This window comes from Centroberyx gerrardi, chromosome 19 (assembly GCF_048128805.1).
Source record: "Centroberyx gerrardi isolate f3 chromosome 19, fCenGer3.hap1.cur.20231027, whole genome shotgun sequence".
Lineage (NCBI taxonomy): Eukaryota > Metazoa > Chordata > Actinopteri > Beryciformes > Berycidae > Centroberyx > Centroberyx gerrardi.
The window spans coordinates 25,003,999-25,013,998 of record NC_136015.1 but is presented as its reverse complement, the minus strand read 5'-3'; the positions used below and the strand labels follow the sequence as shown (position 1 = coordinate 25,013,998).

Below are 10,000 nucleotides of genomic sequence, written 5' to 3'. Positions count from 1 at the left end.
TTAGGGACACACAGGGTGAATCCAGGTAAAAGCCATTATCACTTATTGATTTCAATTATTAAATCTAAACCAATCACAAAGGAGGAGGAGGAGACAAAGAGAAGAGCTACAGAAGGATTTTGAGACAGCCGAGATATCGATTTTGCAAAAGGAGCTGCAGCTTAATATTTTTACATTCAGTCTGTATTCTCACTCTGTTTCTATTGATCTTCACTGTGTGTGTGTGTGCGTGTGCGTGTGTGTGCGTGTGTGTGTGTGTGTGTGTGTGTGTGTGTGTGTGTGTGTGTGCAGACGGAGGGAAGACTCTGACGTTCTTCAACAGCGACTACAGATCAGACTTCCAGACCGTCACCTTCGAAGGACCAGACATCAAGAAACTCTTCTACGGAAACTTCCATAAGGTCAGACACTGACTGCTTTACTGACTGGTTTACTGACTGACTGGTTTACTGACTGCTTTACTGACTGCTTTACTGACTGGTTTACTAACTGACTGCTTTACTGACTGGTTTACTGACTGACTGGTTTACTGACTGCTTTACTGACTGGTTTACTGACTGGTTTACTAACTGACTGCTTTACTGACTGGTTTACTGACTGACTGGTTTACTGACTGCTTTACTGACTGACTGGTTTACTGACTGACATCAAGAAACTCTTCTACGGAAACTTCCATAAGGTCAGACACTGACTGGTTTACTGACTGGTTTACTGACTGGTTTACTGACTGACTGGTTTACTGACTGCTTTACTGACTGCTTTACTGACTGGTTTACTAACTGGTTTACTGACTGACTGGTTTACTGACTGCTTTACTGACTGCTTTACTGACTGACTGCTTTACTGACAGCTTTACTGACTGACTGCTTTACTGACTGCTTTACTGACTGACTGCTTTACTGACTGGTTTACTGACTGACTGACTGACTGACTGACTGCTTTACTGACTGGTTTACTGACTGACTGACTGACTGACTGACTGACTGACTGACTGCTTTACTGACTGACTGCTTTACTGACTGGTTTACTGACTGACTGACTGACTGACTGACTGCTTTACTGACTGGTTTACTGACTGACTGACTGACTGACTGACTGCTTTACTGACTGACTGCTTTACTGACTGCTTTACTGACTGACTGACTGACTGACTGACTGACTGACTGCTTTACTGACTGCTTTACTGACTAATTTACTGACATCAAGAAACTTCTATGGAAACTTCCATAAGGTCAGAGACTGACTGCTTTACTGACTGCTTTACTGACTGACTGGTTTACTGACTGGTTCACTGACTGCCTGACTGACTGACTGACTGACTGACTGCTTTACTGACTGACTGCTTTACTGACTAGTTTACTGACAGACTGGTTTACTGACTGACTGACTGACTGACTGGTTTACTGACACCAATAAACTCTTCTATGGAAACGTCCGTAAGTCAGAGACTGACTGGCTGATTTACTGACTGATTAGCTGATTGACAGGTTAGTTGACCGACTGACTGACTGACTGGTTTACCGACTGACTGACCCACTCATGCATTAGCTGGCTGCTTGACTGACAAGCTGGTTGACTGACTGAATAGCAGACTGACTGATTTCTTTCTTTCTCTTTCTCTCTTTCTCTCTCTCTCTCTTTCTCTCTGTTCTGTTCTAAAACCCCAGCAGCTCAGACATGACTGTCTGTTGACTCTGACCGTCTGATTCCAGTCAGTCAGTCAGTTGCTGCCCTGAGCCTGAACCTGCAGCAGTCAGTCTGTCAGCAGAGCTTATCCTGCTTACCGTCTGACCTTCTGTTCTGCTGTGAGTGTGTGTGTGTGTGTGTGTGTGTGTGTGTGTGTGTGTGTGCCTGTGTATGATGTTGGATTCCTGCCATAATCCTAGAGAGCCTCTACCTGAAGAGTCTGCTCTACACTTAAAATACGTTTATGTCGTTATGTGTTATTTCTTCTTCTTCGTGGGTAACCGGCCAATCGCAGACGAGGAGTTTGACATGAGAAAATGTTTCAGGATGTAAAACCTCAGCGGTAAACGTCAGGTTTTGGTGTCAGTCCCTCAGAATCAAAGAGCGAGGGCTTCTTTCTAGAGCCGCCATTTTGCACCGAGAGACGTTCAACAATCATACAGGAGAGAAATCCATCGTAGAAGAGGAGAGAGACCAGTTTCTCCACCACAGGAGCAAGAGAGAGACCAGAATGCACTGCAGCAGAGAGACAGGTTGCGTCTTGTTATGGAATCACTATCGCTCTCTCCACTTGTACACATCACCCACAGCTGAGTGATCACACTTTCAAGCTAATTAAATGCTCATAAACCTGCTTTTGGTTGAAAAAAATGGACTCCCCATCTCTCTGCAGGTTGTCGAAAGGCATTCTGGGAAACGTAGTAAGTCGCTAACTGCAGTAGAAGTAGACGAGGGAGGTTGAGGGAAAGTGGGTTCACCAAAAAAAAAAAGAAAAAGTAAATTACAACACTTTATCAGAAGATTGAACATAACAGACTGATGATGACAGTGTAAAAATACCCGAGTGGATTTCTCCTCTAACATGCTTGAGGGAAACGCTGCTTCACACTCAACAGGATTTATTAGAAACATTTTGTCGTGCTAATGCAGGATAGATGCAGGTTGGGAGGGGGAGGGGCTTCTACAATGGCTATCACTAGACACACACACACACACACACACACACACACACACACACACACAGAGGAACGGGCGTGCCGTGCGAGCAGAGCTTTGCATCTGGGTTTTTTCCCGATATAGAATAAGCTTCCATGAATAAATTTTATTTCCACCGCAGATATTTTTAGTTTGGAACCAGGACTCAGCTGTAGCCGAGTTCAGGAACCAGACTGTCGAAACCACAACTCGCTATTTTCACATCAGAAAAAGTTTGAGTATGAACCCTAAACCTTTAACATGAAGCTTTAGCTCTCTACAAACCTCCTGTCTCTCCTTAATGTGGAAAAACAGATGATGAAATTCATTTTTTTTGGGATTACTGCTTCTTTTGACTTTGTTTCTGGGTCTGAAAATGTAAATCTGTGAGGAGGGGAATGTGGTTTGTAAAGGGTAGAAGAATTTTTAATTTTTCATTTATCTTTATTTTTTTCGACCTATCACTGTCCGCAACAATGCGTTATGGCAGAGGTGTGACCAAGTCCACTCTGCTCGAGTCCCAAGTCAGTCTCAAGTGTTGAGGCTCAAGTCTCAATTCAAGTCCCAAGTCTAAATGTAGATTACCAAGTCAAGTCCAAGTCAAGTCCAAGTCATTAAAGTCAAGTCTCAAGTCTAAATGTAGAACAGCAAGTCAAGTCAGAACAAATCAAGAGTCCAGTATCAATTTAATATCTTAAAAAAAAAAAAATATCTAGGACTTTTCAATGCAATATGGTTTTAATAGGATAAAAACTTGGTGATGGAAAAATTACCGAAATGAATACGTTGAACTGTTTCACAACTGCATTGGTTTTAAAGGTCATGAAGTTCTGTTTCTAAAATAGTATGGTTAAAAACATTAACACACTTGAGGACAGACAGTCCCATATACGAACATATACAAAGTTCCTTTTTGTGAGCCGTTATCTCTTTTGAACAGAAGTTACTGTGTAACCGCCGTTAGGGCGAGGCTTATTTGTATGACTGTATAAAACTCATGTGTTGGCTGACAGTAATCAATCAAATGTAGTGCCTGTTTTGATTCCTCGCTGCGAGTAAAGAGCAATCTACTTTGAATCCAGTGACTCTGTCGTTTTGGTAAAAGTTTTTCTAACACTTGGTAAGAGCATCATGAGTTTGATTTCTATAATCAGTTTCAACTTCAATAAATTCAATCATTCCATACAAATTCAGAAAACAGAATTTAAATTCAGTCGTCTGCTGGAACAAATCTCATCACTTTCAATCTAAGTCATTTACACAAACACAAGATCTCAAGTCAAGACTTTAGAAACCTTTTCAAGTCATCAAAGTACAAGTCAGAGTCAAGTCCCAAGTCACCAGAACCCAAGTCAAGTCAAGTCTCAAGTCTTCTCTTCATGCATCAACTCAAGTCTCAAGCAATTAAAACTGTGACTCGAGTTCAAGTCATGTGACTCGAGTCCCCACCTCTGCGTTATGGATATGTAATCTATGCGTATACATGTGCAGTTTTGGGGAAAGTTACTTTGAAACTAACTAGTTACTTTACTTCGTTACTTGTCCTAAATATTAACTACTTACGTTACTAAGTTAGTCTTTATTAAGAGTAACTCGTTAGAGTACTTTAACGTCAAATCATGCCTTTAAAATACGCCTTCTGCTGATGTCATCACTCTTAATGTACAGAAATCATCACTGATCATCACGTCTGGGACTCAGCCTGAAGAATCTACTGTTGTCTAAAGAAAACATCAAGGCAGCTTTCAGTGACCTGTTCACCAGTAAACACTCAGATCCCAGAGGAAACTGATCCGGTCCGGTCTCAAAATAAACAGCAGACGCTCACAAGCTTTCAGTTCAAATCTTTTTGAATTGAAAGGTTTGACAGTGAAAGCTAAACTTACAGTTAACAGTAATGTTCTGATCCTTCTCTTCCATCAGTTCAAAGTAATGTGAATATTTCCAAGTTCGTGTTCATACTGAAAGCGAGTCGTGACCTCCAGCCTCCTCCGCACCGCCGCCTGCTGCCGTCTGCTTTAATAACATCATGTAGCGTACAATACTGTCATGGTTTTTTTTTAATTTGCGCTAACTAAACATTTAACCATTTGAAAGAAAAGTAAAAGTAGCGTAATGTAACTTTGAGAAAGTAACTAATAACTGATTAAATAAATTGAAAAACGAATGCGTTAAGTTAGTCGTTACCACAAGAAAGTGATCTGATTAACACATTACCCCCAACACTGTACATGTGTATGTGATATATGCAGGTATGTGTATGTGAAGACCTATTACCGCTACACTCAAATTAAATAAAAATGTGATTCCAAAAAAAAAGAAAAGTAAAAAAATGTAAATCTTCTACAGTCCTTACTTGGCTCGACATAGCAGCCAATTAGCCCGGCTCTAACCTGTATAAACATTCATTCATTCATTCATCATTCATTGTCTTTACCCGCTCATTCCTATCCCAGCATGCCTTTGGTCTGGACAGGTCACCAGTCCATCTCAGATTCTTTAAACAGTACTTCAGAATGCTGCTTTCCCAGAATACATAAACATCACACAGATTGGATTTCATATTTCACCCATTTTAATTTTTTTTAAAGTTCATTTTCATCAGAGTGTGAAGGGGTTTGAGTCTGAGCTGAGGTCTGAATACTGAGTGCAGATCGATCAATATCACTGCAGTTCAAACTCACTGTGGGTATTTCATCTTTTTTTTATTATACTTATTTTTCGGTTAGTATCTTAAAGTATCTTAAACTATCTCTGGATTTTACTCTATAGCAGGTATGCGTTGATTAATTCATTTTACTTTTGTCTTTACCTTTTAATTGCAAAGCACTTGGTAACTACGTTTTGAAAAGTGCTCTTTAAAAAAACTTTATTATTATTATTATTATAAATATCCATGAGACTGAATGCAGTCAAACCTTGGCAGCATTTTGGGGAGATGAGCAGCTGAAGGGATCAATTCCAAACACATTATAGATTGGGAAAGAAAATGTTCTGTTTTTATTGATCAGTATTTCAAACTAAAATCACATTCTACCCTCTTCAGTATTACTGTTTTGTAAGTTAAGCTTAACCTTAACACCAAGGCAGCAAACCATTTTCTAAGAGACGTCATGGTTTTCATCTAAAATATGAAATTTCTCATTGAATTAGTTATTTTCGCCCATCCTGGGGTGTGAAAAATGTCGCAAAACTCCGAGAATTTATCCGAGCGACTAGGTTTTGTGGGGCGAGATTAAAAAAATGACTTTAATACGTAACAAAGGGGCTGATCCTATCAAAACGCCACCTCGTTTTCAGATACAAGCTGCCAAATATTGAGTTTGAACAGGCATGTCAGTCAAACTTAGGCCCCGCCCACAGCCTGGAGGAAAGGGTAACGCCCACACAGCCGTATCACAGTAGAAAATGCTCCAACACAAGCTTCATTTTATTACAGTTATTGAATTTTAAGAATGCTTAAATCTAAATAAAGATAGTACACATTCATGATACTAAATAAAAAGTGTGTTGTCAATCCCTTTCAGCCGCCCATTCTCCTTTAAAACGAACCGAAATGTGTTTTAATTTAGAGCAGGAATCAAGATATATAATACAAGATACATAATATGTATATAGCACTTACTAAAACTTACTAAAGGAACTGTAAAATATACAAAATATAAATTACATCTTAATATAAACATGAAACAAAATATATTTCTCCCTGTGGTTGGGGGATATTATTATTATTAGTTGTAGTATGCACAGTAGTAGTAGTAGTAGTAGAGCAGTAGTAGTATTAATGTCAGCAGTATAGTACTATTAGTAGTAGTAGCAGTAGCAGTAGTATCAGTAGCAGTAGCAGTAGTAGCAGTATAAGTAGTAGTAGTAGTAGCAGTAGTAGTAGTATCAGTAGCAGTAGCAGCAGTATCAGTAGCAGTAGAAGCAGTATAAGTAGTATCAGTAGCAGTAGTAGCAGTAGTAATATAAGTAGTAGCAGTAGTAGTATAAGTAGTAGTTGTAGTAGCAGTATAAGTAGTATCAGTAGTAGTAGTAGTATAAGTAGTAGTAGTAGTAGTATAAGTATAAGTAGTAGTAGTAGTAGTAGTAGTATAAGTAGTAGTAGTAGTATAAGTATAAATAGTAGTGTAAGTAGTAGTAGTAGTATAAGTAGTAGTAGTAGTAGTAGTATAAGTATAAATAGTAGTGTAAGTAGTAGTAGTAGTATAAGTAGTAGTAGTAGTAGTATAAGTATAAGTAGTAGTAGTAGTATAAGTATAAGTAGTAGTAGTAGTAGTAGTATAAGTATAAGTAGTAGTAGTAGTATAAGTATAAGTAGTAGTAGTAGTAGTAGTAGTATAAGTAGTAGTAGTAGTATAAGTATAAGTAGTAGTAGTAGTATAAGTAGTAGTAGTAGTAGTAGTAGTAGTATAAGTATAAGTAGTAGTAGTAGTATAAGTAGTAGTAGTAGTAGTAGTATAAGTAGTAGTAGTAGTATAAGTAGTAGTAGTAGTAGTATAAGTATAAGTAGTAGTAGTAGTAGTATAAGTATAAGTAGTAGTAGTAGTAGTAGTATAAGTAGTAGTAGTAGTAGTAGTAGTAGTAGTAGTAGTAGTATAAGTAGTAGTATAAGTAGTAGTAGTAGTAGTAGTAGTAGTAATAGTGTGGGTTTTCATACATGAAGATGAGAAATTCCCTGTTTCCCATGTGGAAATATGATTTTCACCTGTGAACCTTTTCTTTACATGTGGAATTTAGTTTTCACATTTAATGAATTTCATTCCCAAAGCAGATCTCTGCCTCTTGAACAGTGTGACTCTTACTCCGCTGCCGTGGAAATAAAACTCACTATTAAATATTATTGAAGTTATTAGCGATCCTCAACCTTCTGTTTACAAACTAGTAAAACTTTACAGCCTGTGCTCATGTGTGTGTGTTTTTGGATATTGAGCAAGAAACATCTGGTAACTTTTTTTATTATTTTTTTTTCTAAATGAAATATAGAGCAATTTGGAATGAAACCCTTCATTTGTTTCTACTGAACTAGACTAAAACAAAATTAGCTTCCAGAAAAGACTCACAAAACTGCAAATAGGAAACTTTCCCTTTTGGTGTTAAATTTAAAAAAAAACTGTAACTGTCGACTCGTCAACTTTGGTTAAACTCTGCTGAGTGTCGCAACCTCACTCAGAAATATGTCAGAAATTACAGAGCAGACGCTTCGGGTTTATAGTCTGGTTTTCTTTGGGCTGTGGTGTGTGTGTGTGTGTGTGTGTGTGTCTTGCTCTCTGAATATTCTCTCACTTCACAGGACAATCATAAAATGCGTTAACAAGTGAATTTGCACTGCTGTGTGTTTTAATCTTCTCCTTTGAGAGATTCAGATTGTAACGGAGTGAAGCTGGATGCCTTCATCTCTCAGTCTGACCTCTGTGATGACGAGGCTTTTTCTCAAAGCGTCTAAGAATAGAAGAATAGAACAGAAGAGCTGATCTGGGATCAGCGCTCAGGTTGCAGGACCTGCTGAATGAGGAATTTAGGATAAGTCAGTATCGTCTTTTATCTCACTTCTCAAAAACACTTTCAAAGACTTGCTTTGATGGAAGGTTTTTGATTTTGCCCACTTTTTACTCTTGTGTTGTCTCTTATTTTGTTATTTTTATGCTTTTACTTCCTTCTTTCCCAATTTTAATCTTCTATTTTTTATATTTTAGTGTTCCTTGCTCCTTTTAGTTTACCTTTGTTTCCCTCTTTTTGAAAATCAATTTGTGAACACTTTTTATTATTATTATTATTATTATTATTATTGTTATAATTATAAGACAAGACGCTGATTCCCTACAGGCTCCAGGGTCGCTGTTCTGTAGCTGACCTCTGACCTCTGACCTTTGACCTCTGATGAAAAAGATCAGATGAAACTTTATTGATCTCTGTGGGGAAACCGGGTCGTTTCAGCACCAAATATAACAACAGGGATGAAAAAAAGAGAATACAGGCATGAAAATAGAACATCAACAAAAGTAACAATTAAAGAAAGAATAGAATAGAAACAATTCTGGTCTTATATAAATATATGCAGCTTTAAGGTTAAGTAGACTGTATGTGAGGGAGGTTTGGGAAGGAGTATGGATTACTTATATAATATGGATTTGCTTAAAACTGTCACTTACAGAACAGAGAGAAGAGAATTTCCCTACAGGAATCAATAAAGTTTCACGTTATTATGATTATTACTGACTTCCAGACAGTTGATGTGTTGAACTGAAGCCTGCTGTTGGAGTTTCTGTGTGAAGAAAGTTACTTTAATGCTAAAATCCACGAGAAACACAAAACAACCAGCTGTGATCCAACAAACAAACAAACAAATAAACTGTCTTTTATTTAATTTCCACTTTCTGGACATATTACAGTCTCCCACGAAACAAAACAAAGTCACACAGAGTCGCTCTCCTGTTTTTACTGTCAAACACAAAGGTTAACATATAGAAGAGGGTTAATGGGGTTCAGGTGTCGTGTGTGTGTGTGTGTGTGTGTGTGCCTCAGACAGCAGCTCGCCTGGCGTCTGTTGTTTTTACTGTTAAACTCAAAGGTTTGTACCTCAGAGTGTTAACGGGGTTCAGGTGGACAGGCGTCGCTTCATCAGCTATAAAGTTTAAAACATTACTGTGATAACGACACGTTTCCTGTGTGGTTATAAATAGCAGCGATGGTCGGACGGTTGATTTTAGTTTCAGTTCCACATTTTTTCCTGTTTTGTGTCCCAGTTCAGGTTCTAGTGCAGGTTGCGGATAAACGTCATTTATCACAATAAACACATTCATTGGCTGAATAAGCCGCTGCATGTCGGTAAATACAGACACGGCTTTTTCCTCTTCATTTTCTTTTTCATTCCTTTGAAGAAGATGAGATGAAAACATTTGCAGTTTAAATATATCAAGTTTTTTTTCTATCCCCCAGGCTGGTGCCCCTTCTCGAACGCTATAATAATAATAATAATAATTCTATTGTTTGTGTCTGTGTGTGTGTGTGTGTGAGCGAGTGAGTAGGTGTGTGTCTCTGGTGTAAGTGTGTGCATGTCTGTGTGTGTGTGTGTGTGTGTGTGCAAGTTTTGGTGTGTGAGTATGCAGTTGAGTGTGTGTGTGCATTCAGATGCTTGCTTGCCTGTTTGTGTGTGTGTGATTGTGTGTGTGTGTACATCTCAGTGTGTGTGTCATCTTGAGAATGTATTGCTTTGCAGGTTAAAATTCCCTCTGAGAAAAAAAGCATTTACATTTTTAATTAATTTTTAATGTATTCATTTTTTTATCAATTGATCAATTACACTATCATCACAATAAACTGTATTTGTTTGAGACCA

The 10,000-nt window shown here is 38.1% G+C and overlaps 1 protein-coding gene across 1 annotated transcript in view; it reads left to right on the top strand.

Annotated features, from left to right (window-relative positions):
* The window catches only part of col14a1b (collagen, type XIV, alpha 1b), a 208,527-nt gene that overhangs the window by 136,192 nt on the left and 62,335 nt on the right, over positions 1 to 10,000 (top strand). The window contains 1 exon segment of the mRNA XM_078290196.1: positions 292 to 401. Coding sequence (XP_078146322.1) covers positions 292 to 401 — 110 coding nt within the window.